Source organism: Lingula anatina, chromosome 1, assembly GCF_051362555.1.
Source record: "Lingula anatina isolate TDL-2025a chromosome 1, LinAna3.0, whole genome shotgun sequence".
Lineage (NCBI taxonomy): Eukaryota > Metazoa > Brachiopoda > Lingulata > Lingulida > Lingulidae > Lingula > Lingula anatina.
In genome coordinates, this window is record NC_141767.1 from 33987552 (window position 1) to 34005533 (window position 17982).

General features: G+C 35.1%; 1 protein-coding gene across 1 annotated transcript in view; it reads left to right on the plus strand.

Moving 5' to 3' along the window:
- Positions 1–17217, plus strand: part of LOC106157156 (uncharacterized) — a 44134-nt gene extending 26917 nt beyond the window's left edge. Inside the window, exons 55-84 of the mRNA XM_087008801.1 lie at positions 84–197; positions 332–445; positions 654–767; positions 904–1017; positions 1791–1904; positions 2041–2154; positions 2357–2470; positions 2605–2718; positions 3401–3514; positions 4115–4228; positions 4572–4685; positions 5023–5136; positions 5675–5788; positions 6260–6373; positions 6643–6759; positions 7109–7350; positions 7703–8019; positions 8339–8652; positions 9378–9580; positions 9996–10182; positions 10559–10744; positions 11344–11535; positions 11888–11899; positions 12123–12353; positions 12929–13159; positions 13486–13641; positions 14112–14491; positions 14873–14981; positions 15989–16089; positions 16846–17217. Of these exons, the coding sequence (XP_086864927.1) occupies positions 84–197; positions 332–445; positions 654–767; positions 904–1017; positions 1791–1904; positions 2041–2154; positions 2357–2470; positions 2605–2718; positions 3401–3514; positions 4115–4228; positions 4572–4685; positions 5023–5136; positions 5675–5788; positions 6260–6373; positions 6643–6759; positions 7109–7350; positions 7703–8019; positions 8339–8652; positions 9378–9580; positions 9996–10182; positions 10559–10744; positions 11344–11535; positions 11888–11899; positions 12123–12353; positions 12929–13159; positions 13486–13641; positions 14112–14491; positions 14873–14981; positions 15989–16089; positions 16846–16911 (4640 nt within the window). The 3' untranslated portion in view covers positions 16912–17217. The remainder of the gene's footprint in view (positions 1–83; positions 198–331; positions 446–653; positions 768–903; positions 1018–1790; positions 1905–2040; positions 2155–2356; positions 2471–2604; positions 2719–3400; positions 3515–4114; positions 4229–4571; positions 4686–5022; positions 5137–5674; positions 5789–6259; positions 6374–6642; positions 6760–7108; positions 7351–7702; positions 8020–8338; positions 8653–9377; positions 9581–9995; positions 10183–10558; positions 10745–11343; positions 11536–11887; positions 11900–12122; positions 12354–12928; positions 13160–13485; positions 13642–14111; positions 14492–14872; positions 14982–15988; positions 16090–16845) is intronic.
- The last annotated feature ends 765 nt before the right edge of the window (positions 17218–17982 follow it).

A 17982-nucleotide genomic window follows, 5' to 3' on the forward strand; every position in this document is an offset into this window, starting at 1 on the left:
CCTATGAGAGTATACCTTAGAAAATAAGTAAATACATGTACATTACTACGAAGGATGTTTCATGGTATTTATGTTAATTTCAGACATTGATGACTGTGCTGAGAAGCCTTGTAAAAATGATGCTACATGCATTGACTTGGTGGCCTCATATAGATGCATATGTCTGCCAGGTTTTACTGGGAAAGACTGTGAAACGAGTAAGTAGCAAAACATGCCTGTTTTGAAATTGGATCATGGCTCTTTTTGAGAAAATTACTTTAATTTGAAATCATTTGTTAAAACCACAAGGCTAGTTTTTTGTCTGTAATGCTTTATATGATTTTTGTTTTAGATATAGACGACTGCGATCCAGATCCATGTGTCAATGGTGGAAACTGTACTGATCTGGTTCAGGATTACACATGCACTTGTCTGGCAGGGTATACTGGGAAGAACTGTGAAATTGGTAAGAATTATGATGTATACATGTCTTGATATTTCATTAGTTGATGTGAAAGGTGGGCACACCATTTTATTGGCCTTAAGTCTAAATAGATTACTTATGGTGAAGAGATATTTATGAGCAATTGAAGCTTTGAGTCAATATCTTGGAAATGGGTAAATACATGTGCATTTCTACCCATATATTTCATGGTATTTAATCCTTTTTTCAGATATTGATAACTGTGCTGAGCAGCCCTGTAAAAATGATGCTACATGCATTGACTTGGTGGCCGCATATAGATGCATATGTCTGCCAGGTTTTACTGGGAAAGACTGTGAAACGAGTAAGTAGCAAAATATGCCTGTTTTGAAATGGGATCATGGCTCTTTTTGAGAAAATTACTTTAATTTGAAATCATTTGTTAAAACCACAAGGCTAATTTTTTTGTCTGTAATGTGTTTATATGATTTTTGTTTTAGATATAGACGACTGCGATCCAGATCCATGTGTCAATGGTGGAAACTGTACTGATCTGGTTCAGGATTACACATGCACTTGTCCAGCAGGGTATACTGGGAAAAACTGTGAAATTGGTAAGAGTTATGAAGTATACATGTCTCGATATTTCATCACTTACTCTGAGAGGTGGGCACACCAAATTAATGTTCTAAATAGATTACTTTTGGTGTACAGAGATTTACAAGCAATTAAACCTATGAGAGTATACCTTAGAAAATAAGTAAATACATGTACATTACTACGAAGGATGTTTCATGGTATTTATGTTAATTTCAGACATTGATGACTGTGCTGAGAAGCCTTGTAAAAATGATGCTACATGCATTGACTTGGTGGCCTCATATAGATGCATATGTCTGCCAGGTTTTACTGGGAAAGACTGTGAAACGAGTAAGTAGCAAAACATGCCTTTTTTGAAATTGGATCATGGCTCTTTTTGAGAAAATTACTTTAATTTGAAATCATTTGTTAAAACCACAAGGCTAGTTTTTTGTCTGTAATGTTTTTATATGATTTTTGTTTTAGATATAGACGACTGCGATCCAGATCCATGTATCAATGGTGGAAACTGTACTGATCTGGTTCAGGATTACACATGCACTTGTCTGGCAGGGTATACTGGGAAGAACTGTGAAATTGGTAAGAATTATGATGTATACATGTCTTGATATTTCATTAGTTGATGTGAAAGGTGGGCACACCATTTTATTGGCCTTAAGTCTAAATAGATTACTTATGGTGAAGAGATATTTATGAGCAATTGAAGCTTTGAGTCAATACCTTGGAAATGGGTAAATACATGTGCATTTCTACCCATATATTTCATGGTATTTAATCCTTTTTTCAGATATTGATAACTGTGCTGAGCAGCCCTGTAAAAATGATGCTACATGCATTGACTTGGTGGCCGCATATAGATGCATATGTCTGCCAGGTTTTACTGGGAAAGACTGTGAAACGAGTAAGTAGCAAAATATGCCTGTTTTGAAATGGGATCATGGCTCTTTTTGAGAAAATTACTTTAATTTGAAATCATTTGTTAAAACCACAAGGCTAGTTTTTTTGTCTGTAATGTGTTTATATGATTTTTGTTTTAGATATAGACGACTGCGATCCAGATCCATGTGTCAATGGTGGAAACTGTACTGATCTGGTTCAGGATTACACATGCACTTGTCCAGCAGGGTATACTGGGAAAAACTGTGAAATTGGTAAGAGTTATGAAGTATACATGTCTTGATATTTCATCACTTACTCTGAAAGGTGGGCACACCAAATTAATATTCTAAATAGATTACTTTTGGTGTACAGAGATTTACAAGCAATTAAACCTATGAGAGTATACCTTAGAAAATAAGTAAATACATATACATTACTACGAAGGATGTTTCATGGTATTTATGTTAATTTCAGACATTGATGACTGTGCTGAGAAGCCTTGTAAAAATGATGCTACATGCATTGACTTGGTGGCCTCATATAGATGCATATGTCTGCCAGGTTTTACTGGGAAAGACTGTGAAACAAGTAAGTAGCAAAACATGCCTGTTTTGAAATTGGATCATGGCTCTTTTTGAGAAAATTACTTTAATTTGAAATCATTTGTTAAAACCACAAGGCTAGTTTTTTGTCTGTAATGCTTTATATGATTTTTGTTTTAGATATAGATGACTGCGATCCATATCCATGTGTCAATGGTGGAAACTGTACTGATCTGGTTCAGGATTACACATGCACTTGTCTGGCAGGGTATACTGGGAAAAACTGTGAAATTGGTAAGAATTATGATGTATACATGCCTTGTTATTTCATTAGTTGATGTGAAAGGTGGGCACACCATTTTATTGGCCTTAAGTCTAAATAGATTACTTATGGTGAAGAGATATTTATGAGCAATTGAAGCTTTGAGTCAATATCTTGGAAATGGGTAAATACATGTGCATTTCTACCCATATATTTCATGGTATTTAATCCTTTTTTCAGATATTGATAACTGTGCTGAGAAGCCCTGTAAAAATGATGCTACATGCATTGACTTGGTGGGCGCATATAGATGCATATGTCTGCCAGGTTTTACTGGGAAAGACTGTGAAACCAGTAAGTAGTAAAGTATACTCTTTCTAAAAAGGGATCATGGCTATCTGTGAGAAAATTACTTTAATTTGAAATCATTTGTTATAACCAGGATGTTAGTTTGTTTTCTCTGAAATGTGTTTATATGATTTTTGTTTTAGATATAGATGACTGCGATCCATATCCATGTGTCAGTGGTGGAAACTGTACTGATCTGGTTCAGGATTACACATGCACTTGTCTGGCAGGGTATACTGGGAAGAACTGTGAAATTGGTAAGACAGTAGTTATGAATTCAAAATGATATATAAGTTATTGAACTTCTGTGTATTGATACAGTATCTTGAATGTTTCTTAATTGATATCAAAATAATTTTTTTTCAGACATTGATGAGTGTGTAGACAACAACTGTCAAAATGATGCTGAATGTGTTGACTTGGTGGCTGGATATCAATGTGTATGCCTGCAAGGATTTACAGGGCAATATTGTGAAACAGGTAAGAGTTTAGAACCAACTTAATTACAGCCCACATTTTACAGGACAACATACTGTGCAAATACCCACAGTGTACACATTACATTACATAGCAAGGCAGAGAATAATACCATCTTTATTATCAGTACACTTGCTTAAGCTTGCAGTTTTGTCAACTACCAGTAGACTTTAATTGTGAACCCAGAAATAGATCTAAGAATTGATCTTTATTGATATGTAACAATTGTACATTTTTCTTTAGTTATGAATTTAAAATGATATATAAGTTACTGAATACTAATATGAGTACTGATATCACGATTATTATTATAACTTTCATATAATCATAATTAATTCATTTATTTACTATAATTTATAATGCATTATAATTATCAATACTTTTATATAGTCATAATTAATTCATTTATTTACGATTAATTATAATAACCCAGGTGAGCACATAATGCTGTTGCAACGTGCTGCCTGCTTTGAATTTATGTATTTTGTATATATCATTATTGTAGAAATAAATCTGTTTTAAAAAAAAATAAGTTACTGAACTTCTGTGTATTGATACAGTATCTTGAATGTTTCTTAATTGATATCAATATCATTTTTTCAGACATTGATGACTGTGTAGACAACAACTGTCAAAATGATGCTGAATGTGTTTACTTGGTGGCTGGATATAAATGTGTATGCTTGCAAGGTTTTACTGGACAATATTGTGAAACAGGTACGAGTTTAGAACCAACTAAATTACAACCTACATTTTGCACGATCACATTCTGCACAAATACCCAAAGTGTGCACATTATGTTTTATAACAAGGCAGAGAATAGTACCACTTTTATTATCAGTACACTTGTTAAAAGCTTGCACTGCTGTCAGCTACCAGTAGAATTAATTCTTACTCCTGGACAGTAATGGATCTGAGAAATTATCTTTATTAATGTACACATTGTAGATATTCTGTAGCTATGAATTGAAAATGATATATAAGTTACTGAACCTCATTGTATTATATTATTAAGCTTATCTTTAATATCTCTTAATTGATATCAATATCATTTTTTTAGATATTGATGACTGTGTAGACAACAACTGTCAAAATGATGCTGAATGTGTTGACTTGGTGGCTGGATATCAATGTGCATGCCTGCAAGGATTTACAGGGCAATTCTGTGAAACAGGTAAGAGTTTGTAACCAACTAAATAACAGCCCACATTTAACATGAATACATTCTGAACAAATACCCACATTACATTTCATAGCAAAACTGAAAATGACTCCATATATATAATTAGTACTCTGGCTTAAGAGACATTGATGCAGAATTAACATATACCTGCTACAGTTGTAATAAGACTGAATTAAAAGTCCAGTGAAAAATTGACTTTATTCATGTAAAAATTGTTTATATTTCTGTATAATTTTATGAATTCAAATGAAACATAAGCTACTGAACCTGCATGTATAAATACAGTACCCAGAGTGTTTCTTAATTGATATCAAAATCATTTTTTCAGACATTGATGACTGTGTAGACAACAACTGTCAAAATGATGCTGAATGTGTTGACTTGGTGGCTGGATACAAATGTGTATGCCTGACAGGTTTTACAGGGCAATACTGTGAAACAGGTAAGAGTTTGTAATCAATTAAAATACAGCCCACGTCTTACAGGTTCACATTCAGTACAAATAGCCAAAGTGTGCACATAACATTACATGGCAAGACTGAGAATCATTCTGGCTCTATTCTCAGTATTCTGGATTAAGGTTGCACATGAAAGATTGGTGTCCTCAACTCAAACAACAACAACACACACACACTTGATAAAAGAGCTATAGATATTTTTATACTTGTGACAATCACAGACAAGCTCCTGAACTTACATCTAATGGTTACCTAAATTGTTAGCTACCTGAATTGTTTCTTGGAATTATATTTCAGACTTTTTAAAATGAAACTCTGTAAAAATGATGCTACATGACTGTCTTGACTTGGTGGCCTTATATAAATGCATATGCCTCCAAGTTTAAATGTGCTCGCTTGAAAAAAAGAGTTTTGCCTCAGTATTTATTATGAAATTTTACAAGTCCGTGAACCTCCATCTGAGGGTTAATGTGTTGAACATTAATTCAGTTACCTAAAACATTTCTTTGTATCATTTTTCAGACATTGATGACTGTGCAGATAACAACTGTCAAAATGATGCTGAATGTGTGGACTTGGTGGCTGGATATAAATGCATATGCTTGCCAGGTTTTACAGGGCAATACTGTGAAACTAGTAAGTGCTAGTAACAGACTATAAGACAGTGTGTGTGCTTGTCCAGCATTGTATGTACACTCTTATTTTTTGTCATAATTGAAGCCATTAACTATTTGGTATATCAGCTAGTTTACATCTTCACTTCTGATCAGTATTTACCCTTATTAGCAGAATGAAAAGATTGCAGCAATATTGCAGCAAAAGTGGCAAACTTAAATTTGCAGCAACGCGTTTGTAGGAGTTTGCAAGAAAAATTTTATTGCTGCTAATTTGCAACCATATTGCAGCAATATTGCAGCAAACCTGCTGGTAATTTGCAGCAGAACTGATATTTTTCTAAGGGTAGTTATCATCATGAAAAGCCTGTCTCTGACAAATTTTGGCATCGTGCTTCAGAGACAGTCTTATTGTTTGGTATTTGAAAGCAGCTCCTGCTGTAAACGTGAATAGATGGTATTTATTCACTAGCCATACTCATTTCTTTTGTAGATATAGACGACTGTGATCCATATCCCTGTGTCAATGAAGGAACCTGCACTGATCTCGTTATGGATTACTCGTGCTCTTGTGTAATTGGTTATACTGGCAAAAACTGTGAAACGGGTAAGATTTAGGACTTCAGGATAATTTCTTCATTTTGTTTGGCCAGTCATTCAGAACCAAATATTTTAAATGGAATCAAACATCAAATCCAAGTGCAGGAATGAGTGGAGCAATGATTCATGAGTGGGAGAAGCTGCTTGTTTTTCTCCAGGATAATTCATTTTGGTGGGTAAGAGTACTTTTAAAAGACGGTGCTTACAAATGAAGAAAAATTCTGAGACGTATGAAAATGTGAATGATAATATGTGTTTTGTATATGTTTTTTTCAGATGAGAATGATTGTGACCCCAGTCCATGTCAACATGGCGGCACATGTGTGGACCAGCTAGGGTTCTATTACTGCTTATGTCCACCAGGGTACTATGGAGAACATTGTCAGATAAGGCGTAGGTACCAATATAATAATTCTGCTCCAGGTCGCGCGCACACACACACACACACACACACACACACACACACACACACACACACACACACAGTTACACTATCATGGTTTGTTTTCAATAGTATAAGAGATTGACAACGTGACAAAAAAATAACTATTGTAAAAAAAACACAATTTATTTATTTTTAATACAAAAGTTTGTCTGTTAACTTTTAAAGGTAGTCAAAAATTTTGCCCCTTCCTTCCAAAATTATTCAACCCATTTCCATTTCCTGTATGAGTGGTGGGCATCTCTCTCCTTTTAGATGATTCACCTCAACTTTTAATTAATAGCAACTTTTAATTAATAGCACCCTGTCAGTGCCTCGCTGTCGGCTCTTCTCACTCCACATACGATGGCCTGTTCATCTACTACCAGGGCATATGTAAGTATGTCCTGAGCCAGAAGTGTCCCGGTGCCGGAGGTGAACTACCAGATTACACTGTTTATATAAGAAAAACCTCCAGCGGAGTGCCTGGTGAATATGTGACCAGTGTGGAAATCCATGTGTATGGTTATGTGATAAGCCTGCTCTGTGGCAGTATTGCAATGGTGAGTGTACATGTAGGTACCAAGTGTAGGCATTTGTGTACTTTTTGAATTAGTGCAAAAAAAAGATTAAAAAAACAATGTTTTTTATTTTGTAATTTATGTGACCATTTATGTGTTTTGTGCAGGACTTACAAGTAGTTGATATTTTACACTACACTTGCACTAAACCTTTGTATTCATCAGTCAATTTATGAAGCATGGTTTCGTATTACCAAATTTGTATTACTAGTAATCCATTCTTGATGTTACTGATGTGGTGTCATGATCTTATTATAAATCAAGAGTACATTTTTCTCATTTTCATTATTCTTGAATAGTGAATAATATAATGCTGTTTGGTTTTCTAATGAAGGTAAATGGCGCATTGGTCAACACCCTGCCAGCAGTTCTTGGTAATGGGGCCATTACTGTCGACTTTACTGCTACACTAAATTTGAGAGTCACAGTAAACTTTGGCGTGAACAGTGAGCTGGAAGTCATATTTGACAGAATCAATGGTGTACAGGTTCAAGCACCCGACGCATATCGTGGCTCAATGTGTGGGCTTTGTGGCGACTGCAATGGGGTAGACTTGAATGATTTGAGGCTGCAGAATGGAACTGATGTTTCACATTTACCAACCAGTGAAGCCCATTCGCTCATTGGCACCAGTTTTGAACGTAGAGCCGAGTAAGTAACGTGTTCTTTGACAACTGGAAACCAATGGATGTGAAATAAAAAGCATACATTTGTTTTATTTAAGTTATACTCACAGATGTGAGATTTTTTCTAGTTCAGTTAGAATAATGAGGTTATATATTCGATCATTAATCTCAGGTTTATTTTAAGGTTTTATTCAACCAAATCACTCTGTCACCTTTATTTGTCACATTTTATTATTTATGTTGTGAACTATTTTAATTATAAACTAAAATGTGAGAAGCAGTTGTTACACTAGGGCACAAAAAATAATTTCTCCAACATTTACATGCAATTTCTTAACTTCTAGGTGCCTGGGGACGACATATGATGAGCCAGAACCTTGCTCGTCAAACAATATGCAAGTAGTTACGGGTTCAGAATATTGCGGCCTTCTCAAGGATGAAGCAAACGTATTTAGCCAATGTCTTCAGAGCGGGTTTATGCCAACTGAAGCGGTAATGAACATATGGTCTGCTTGCACTATGGAGAGTTGTTATGCTCTCCCTAACACCACTCAAGCCAGGAAGGTATCTTGCGATTTCTTGGACTATTTTGCACAAAGGTGTGAGCAGCTCGGTTTTTCAGTGACACCAAATGTGTGGCTAAATGTCACTCAGTGTGGTAAGAATTAATATTGTACACTTAAATGCATATCATATTTTCTAAATTTTACTTTTTCAGCTGTATATAGCTTCAAGGTCTCACAAGACTAATTATTTCAGTGTTTACTCTAAAAAAAAAGTTATCTAAATTTCTGCTTCATGTTATAATCTATTAGTTAATCAGTGCTTTGTGAACAAATGTTTACAAAATGCATGTTAACTTTGTGAATTCTAACATTATTGTAATAGCTAAGATATTATTGAATGGCATAGCATGTAACTCTGTTACTGTAATAGGTACCTGAATGAATTCAAACTTTCCTAACATATTACATGGTAATTGTGAAATTATCATAATGCAAGTAATGATATTTTCTCATTGAATAACTAATATCTCTTACTTTTCCCTTTTACATGAATATTTATTTACTCCAGTAATTTTTTGTCTCTACATCAATTAAACCATAGGTTCTGCACTTGTTCTGTGAGTTTGATGTTTTTATGTCCATAATAAAGTTTGCCTAATTATGTTTATTGAAGACTGCTTTGAAAATTTCCATATACCTTAATTTGAGATTACCTTTTTATTAAGGACCTTGAAGCATGGTAACCTAATGAGTTATTTCTGATTACTATGGGAACTTACACTTATGGGTTATTTTTGATTACTGTGGCAACATATACTGAAGTTTCTGGCATTTATCTCTGGAGATGTATCTCAGTTATTAATATTATTTTCCTCAGCAAAAGTCTGTGGCCCTTACATGACATACCAGGCCAGAGGCCCTGGCTGCCGGGACACTTGCGCGCACCCCAACGCAACTTTGAACTGCGAGGAGCCTCAGGAAGAGGGATGTTTCTGTGATGCTGGGATGGTGCTAAGTGGAAACATGTGCGTGCACAAAGAAGAGTGTGGATGTGTGGATGTACAGGGATCTTATCACGAGGTATATTTGTGTACCATTCTTGCTGGACTTTAAGGGGTGGCAAGAGAAAAGGGTTGTGAATTTTGGTTTGGGAAGCCTTCACATATCAGTGTATGAAACAATGAGATAGACTTAATTTGTTGAATTGCCTAAGTGCCCAGAATGTAAATTGTCTGATGTAGCCCAAAGTTTAGTGACTTTGCATAAAAACAAGTGTGATTTTGCAGGTTTTGGTTGAGAGTGGGTTTAAATTCATGACAAAAAGTCCAGATTAGTATAATCAGGAAAAAGGCCTGATTGGTGATTTCTGAAATAAATGTATGTGCAGTATCTTATAGAAATATAGGGAAAAGGATTGATTTAAATAATGTAACCCAAACTTTAAGTTTTTATGAAAAAAATATTTTCTTAATACTAAATAATGTTCTTTTGACAGCTGAATACAACATGGTTGTCAGTCGACTGTAGCATAAGTTATACATGTTCGAGGTTTGGCGCTGCTCAAGCTCAGATCATGGCTGTGGACTTTGGCTGCGGCCTCAATGCTCAGTGTGTGCTGAAGAATGGTATAAGAGGATGTCACTGTCTGCCAACTTATGTGGGCGATGGTCAAATATGCAATGGTATGTGCTGAAATGATAATCATAATTTGAATAAAAGGTGAAATGTTGTTTGGCATCATTTTCAAAAGCGTCTGTTTAAATAACATAAACAGTGTAGTACTACAACTATTTTTCGTTATGAAAATAATTGAAAGTTGAATGAAAAGCATTACACACACCCAAATGACAGATATTGCCAGAGACTGGTCATCTTGAGCTAGTTGTCACTGCTGTACCCAAATCTCTGTAGAGGTCAACACCCACATTTCACTTCACCTCATCCTCATCCTCACCACATTAGCATAATATAATTTGCAAGTGACAGTTATATTAAATGACTAAGCTCTTTACAAACTGAAATATAAAGTTTTAACTCCATCTTTGCATTGTGTTTCAGCTACGATCTGTCAACCACCTGGGGATGCCACCTTTGCCACTATTTCTCATATTGGTCCGTACCCTGTAGGTACCACTGTGAAGTACACGTGTTACTCAGGGTACCAGCTTCTGGATGGATCTACTTTCGTGCAGCTCACATGTCTGTCCAGTGGCACGTGGGATGGGCTGCCACCTATATGCAAGCGTACGACAATTTTGTTTTGAAATTTCAATTTTTGCAATTTTTTCAGACACACTTAATTAATAAATATATTAAGTCCATCCTAATTGAGCATATATTTTCTGCAGTAACACATTTCTGGAAGGTTGAAGGATTAAATTGTTGTTCTAAAATAAATTTTCTTCGGTCATTATATCACTTGTCCAGGTTAGAAAAGATAATATTATTAAATTAATAGAAAGAGTGTGTATTTATTTATGTATTTATTTTTCACCAGATATTCACAGGTACATGTAATGTCTCTGGCTAAATATTGTCAGTTTTCTAACTGTGGCTGGTGGAAAATGTGCCAATAACATCTGCCACCCTGGTACAGGGTATCAATCATGTACTGTATGTCAGCAGTTCATTTGTCACAGAAAGACAATGCTATTTATCTGCACGTGCAGATTTAATTGCTTCCAACTGGCCAAAAGTTACATGTTGACTAGTGGAAAATGTAGCTATAATATTTGCTGCCCTAGTAGAGGGTAGTATTTATTGATGATCTTTCTTTCATTCATTTATCCTTTTATCATACTCATTTTAATTGGTGAAAATCCTTTTGTTTTCTTTTCCAACAGAAAAAACTACTTGCGATGACCCAGGTCCTGGAATGAACGCAGTGCGTGATGTTAATCAGTTCCCAGTAGTCAACGGGACAGTGATTATCTACACATGTAAGCAAGGCCTCACCATATATGGTGGGTTCACAGAGAAGAAAATCACATGCTTACTCGGGGGGCGCTTTGATTGGAGCCCTCCTACTTGTCTTGGTAAGTATTTGAATAAGATACAAGCAACATGCTAATGTCTTGTAAGCATGATTCTAAGATTTGTTTATGAAATGATAAATTGTGTTTGTAAACAAAGGGTTCACCTGCCAATTTCAGTTTGCTTTCTAGGTAAATTTGCTGGTAATGTCTCACATTGATTTTAAAACATAGCTAAAAATAGTAAAAACTTTATTGACTTTCCAGATATTAATTATTCACTCTTTTATTTGCATTAGATAACCATTATGATATATACATTGGTTGGATGTTAGTGAGAGTTTCAAGTGCCAAATCTTGATTTGAGAGTTTGTATGTCAAAAATTTTCTCAAATGTTGTTTCTTTCTTTTCCAGAGTACACACTTGGTGAGTTTTGTTTCATTATAACAATATAATGACATTAAAGCATCATGTAATTTTCTTAAACCATGTAATCCTTTTTTTTTTTTTTTTGCAAAAGTAATGACTTAGAGGCAGTTCACCAGCCTTTAACTTGCTGTCTTTAACTTGTTGTGAATTAATTTTGTTAATGTTGACATTTTAGTTTGCAAACAACAAATGAGTAATGCTAAATGGTGTTTGTTTTAAGGTGAGTACTGTGACTACTGCCTTGATTTGGACGGCCCTGGACATTACGTAGACAGGACAGACTGCAGCAGGTTTATCCAGTGTTACAGGTCAGAGACTGGGGAGGCTATCGCTGTGGTCAAGTACTGCCCGCCAAATCTATTTTGGAGCCAGGAGGATTTAACTTGTGTGAGATGTGAAGACACTACTTGCACTGGAGTTAATACAGGGAAACCAGACTGCGGAGACATAGGTATAGGGGATTTAAGATGCATTGACATCAGGGTCAAATTTTTCTGAACAAGTCCCAGTGTGGTGGCTATAGGTTAATAAACAACTAGAATTTTTTCGTTTGAAGATGTACTGAACAAAACAACCTACAGATGATATTGTATAATGTACCCATGTTTGGTGTTTTACAAAGATGTGCTGTTAGACAAGTCATTTAAATTTCATGTACTTCTTTGTCTAGAGGTCATTTATTGAGGACACATTAAGTTTATACTTGGTGTGAATGATCTTTTATGGATACACTACATATGACAGATTTTATAAAAAAGGATGCTACACTGAACATATAGTTGTGTAAATGTAAGGTAGTTCGTGAATTTTCAGGCAAAAAAATTACATATTTGTAATCAATAATGTTTTCAACTAAATGCACTTATTTAAATAAAAATATCATTTATAAGAATTTTGAGAGTGAAAAACTGAAAACTCAAAAAAAGAGTACATGATGATTTTCCGATAAAAAATTCAACTAATTATTATATACAATCAATATCTTAATTATATTATTCCTAAGCTGTCCTATTTTCTGATTTGCAGGCAGTTGTCCAGAAGGGTTCCACGCAAATCCCAGTAATTGTGCAGGATATATATGGTGTACTCAGACGGCCATTTTGTATAAATGTTGCCCGTATGGAACTGCCTGGAATGATACAACTTCATCTTGTGTGCACAAACCTCCCGAGTGTACAGATGTCTGTGCTGCGCCTATTTCTAACATTACTACTACTACTACAACTGTCGCACCAACAACTACAGGAGAGAGTGGAGGTTAATTATTTTTCTTTTTGTTAATCCTGATGTTAAGGGGCAGCTAGTCCCAATGGCTGTATACAGAAAGACTTCGTTTCTATCCTTCTTGATTTCTGTAGCAAAATTACCTATCTATCCAACTTATCTCATGAACACAGAAGCATGTTGGGAATAGATCAAGTTGTTTGAAATAAGCAATTTTTTAAAAACTATTTAGGAAACAACTAACACAAACCAAAGTATATATGGCAGAATGCATATTCATACTTGTCAAATAGTGCAATTTGAATGTGAGAGGCTGATCTTGTCCATCGTGCTTTACCAGTTTCTTCTTTTTTTTTCAGTTATCTGTACTTATGGACCCTATAAGAAAGAGGTGATAGATAGCACAAGCTATTATTTGCTGTGGTACGGAGGGGTTAAGATCTATATGTCATGTGGAAACCAAGTTTTCGATGTTTCAATCTGTGATTGTGCCAAGTCCAGTGACCTGTGTGAAGGTACGTATACTGTAGTGCATATACATTTCTCTCTTTTTAATGCCCTTATTTAATACACTAGCTATCTACCTGCTATGTAACTGTTGTTTATTTACAGCTATAAATTATTATATAATTATCTGTTTTTCAGTCTTTTCTAAAGTGCCAGTGTTTTATGGATATTTCTGAAAATATGACATTAAAAAAGATTAAAATCAACCACACTTTAATTTATATATTAGCAACCTCTTCTCTCCTCCTCTTCTTTAAGATTTTTGCATGGATATGTCTTCCTTCATCAAAACACCCTGTGTTTAAGAGAATAATAGAAACTCTGCTACATCAGATACTGCCAATGGCAGATACATAGATGATACTAGTAAAGAGGTAAATTTTCAGTATCCTTAGAAACCCAGGGTTTTAAAGATGTAAAGAATGAAAAGGGGTCCATCTGATATATTGCTTATAATTTTCGGTTTTTCGTTTTACAGGTGAATACGCCATTGCCTGTTTTCCATTTGACAGCCATTACCATGACTCCACAGGGAATATATGGTGGACGAAAACTACAAACATGCAACTCGTTTCTGTTGCAAAACATGGGATGTCTGCCTATTTCAATGGCAACTCGTCCTTTATGGAGATCCCATTCTTTCAAAATTACCAGTTCCCATTGACGTTTACATGCAGTTTTTGGTACATGTCTGTCAGTGGTATGGATAGCGACAGAAAGGGGCTAGTTAACAATGGCGACTGTGAGCATGAACCAATGTTCACAGTGAGGCTCAGCAATGGTGTAACTGGAACGCTCAGTGGAGGAGTTTACACAGTGAATGAACATAACCTCACCAATGCATATGAGAATATACCGGTGCGTAAACCCCCTCCCCCCCAAAAAAAAATTATATATATATATATATATATATACCCATCATAACAGATATAATGTATTTCCAGTAGGTTAGATTAATATGTTTAGAATTATAATTGGATACAATAATCATTATGAATTACAAAACCCTATGTGAGTACCTTGATGTAACTCTTTCTATTTGGCAATTTAATTATGTGTTCTTTTATTGTGACAAAAGTGTGTGTGTGTGTGTGTGTGTGTGTGTGTGAGAGAAAGAGAGAGAGAGAGAGAGAGACTACTTCAATATAAAGTCGATAAGAAATACCAAACCAAAATTTAATCCACACTATAATACTATACACCTTTAATTAATTCGTTGATGTAAATATGAACATTTAGGCCATGTTGGATGTGTGGCATCATGTTGTTATGATGTGGGATGGGACAGCGGTCACATTCTACCTTGATGGAAGCCTGGTCAGTGCCACCAATGTTAACATCGGAAGTGGTACGTTTTCTTTTGTATTGATTGTGAAGTGAGATTTAAAAGAAGCTCATGAGAAGCAGATACAGCCGGTATTAACAATTTACGTAAGATCTACATTTACAATAGTCATGGATTTCTCATAGTTTTCATTCTTTTGTTTTGTTTTACTGTGAATTTAAAATTTTCATGTTGTTTTCAAACATTAATCAACAAAGTAATATTATCATAGATTATATGTTCAAGAAATAATGATGTTCATTAGCTTGCGATGTTCAAAGTTATTTCTTCTTTAGAGAGAACAGCACATGTATATTATATAGTTTGTTTCAAATACAAAAAAAATAGCTTAAAGAAAAAAAAAACAAAATTGCAACATGTCATCGTTAATATGCTTTGTATAGATATCCAAACCATCACGCCCAACTTATGTTTTAACATGAAGTGAAACTATTTCATCTTCCTTACAAACTTCCTTGGCCGTGCTATGCACTCACCGAGATAATAAATTACTGCGGAAGTGCACCGAAAAACTAAAAAAAATGTAAGTCTTGCGTAAGCAAACTATCCCCCCCGGCTCCACTAAATCAAGGCTAATTCTCAAGATATAGGAACGGCCGGAAATGATGATGAAATACCTTGCCTGGCTATCTGGAGTATATCGTAGTGTACTTGTCGGAGTACCAAAGATATGATTTTCATTCCCCTTATTTTTTGCAATTTATTTATTCAGAGTTTTAGATCTAAAAGCTGTTTAAAACTTCAGTCATAATTTTTGATTTGTTTAAGATTTTAAAAAACATAATTAAGCGAGAGGGCATCTCTCTTCTTGTTGACGTACATTTACTTTTGTGAATCAGAGTATAAAAAAATGGCCCTATGATACGGGGAACTGTGACCGTTGATCAGACAGACACATGATAATGAAATAAAATTAAATAATTATCCATGGAATCCTCCACCATCTCCCCCTACCCATACACACATACACAAAACACACACATTAAGTCCTCGATGTATTTTTTTTCAAGGTTTAATCAAGAGGTCTCCCGTGTCACTTATCCTCGGCCGCAGCGTCTACTGCGACTACCAGTTTGATGACAACACATTCCTACACGGATACATAGATGAGGTAAGACTTATCGATTTCAGCTTGAAATCATAGATTAAATACGTCTCTTTATGTTCATGAAATATCGAGTCATTGTGTTACGGCAGTCAGCAATAAGTTTAATTTGTTGGTTTATACCAGGAGAACCCATAATACGTTTGCCACCAGCCTTGCGAATATATTTTTCATCTAAAAAAAGCTGTGTTTAAAAACGTCTACTATGACGTGAAGGGAGTTTTGGCGGGCATGGGAGTAGGGAGTACCTTGTATAGATTAATATTAGATAACTGTTCTAGATGGCCCGGCCAAAAGTAGATTCAGAAAGTGACTTATGACTTTTCCCCGAAAAGGGGCTTGTTCTAGCACGTTAGGCTGTAGTAGTACTATTCTTAAACAAATGTGTGTATTGATTTGAAAACTGAGAACACGCTCGTAGCACTCATGTTAGTGTCCAGTTTTATTCAGTAAGGACAAGCCTCGTGGGTATAGGGTTAAAAAGTCGAAAGCCTGTGGAATGTACAGAAGATTTTATCTGATAAAAGATGTCTTAGTAAATAATTATGTCCAACTTTGTTGTATAGTATATATCAACGTAGGCAGACTAATCATAGGTGTTGAGAAACCCTTCAGGGTCATTACGACAGAAGGGGGCGTGGCACGCCAGCATAAGGCGTTGGCTTGATTTATTACGAAGCATAAAAGTCGTTAGAGTGCATTTCCATGCTCTTATTTTAACATGCACATTGGGCGAATTGATGTCTTTTTTTTTCATTTCAGCTTAAGATGTTCCGGAAAACTTTGACTATTACAGAGATCCAGTATCTCTACCACGAGTATGACTGAATAGCTCAAAAAAGCGACATGGCAGATCTCGTCCAATTCAATAATTAAACATATTATGAAAAACTGCCTTATGGAACTGGGGATAGGGCACTTTGATTAAAGTTTAATGTCACAGACAACATGACATGATTTCAAATCTATCTCATTTTGTAATGATTGGATACTTGAAGGTGTTTGTGTATTAATTAAAGGCTTTATATTAATAATATATAACCAGCCAGAGACTTATGGAAGTTTTATGAACGTCAAGAGTGTTGACAATAAATATTGTGAGAATGAATTCATGAATTAACATTTATGTCAGAAGCTGTTGTGAAAATAAACTTCAGTTAGCTGTTACAAAATAAACTTCAGTTACTATTGTTATGACTCATAAAGTTATTTTATTCAGTTCATTTACTACTTAATAAATAATATTGTTGTATGGTTAACTGTTTTTCTGTGTTCTTCTTCACGAGTAGTCTGAGATTCATTTACAAAACGGTCTCAAGATATAGATCGAAAGAAATTTAGCCAGTTAAGGCCGTTTTAACCCTCGCTCGATAATAAACATGGTCATCTGAATGATTAAGAGGCGTGGCATAACCGAAATATCTAATTATACAGTACAGTAAATGTGTTGCGTTTCATAATGTCATCAATATTCACGGGTCTGCTTAATATATTGTTTCGTTTCATCTATATTACGACGTTTAAATTGCAAAAAATTAAATGTGCCTTATTTGTATTTTCCAAGAAATTAATGTTAATGTTCGTCTGGGTAGTGTGAAAACCATTTTCGTGTTATATATTATTTCAGTCACGCTGGTCTTCTAATACTGTTACTATTTTCATTCTCTTGCCCCCCCCCCTCCCCAACAAGTCGGTATACGACAGAAGTATTTTCATAAACGTTTCTCAAACTTCATCCAATTCATTATCTTTTTGACCCTGTAATCATCTTTTTTTAAGTGAAAGCCTCGCAAAAAAAATCCTGTTCCGATTAAGGCATTCGTATGCCCATGCGCCGTGGATTTAAAGGCGAGTGTTATGTATTGTTTAATTCGCTGAGAAATAAAAGGTCACAAGTAG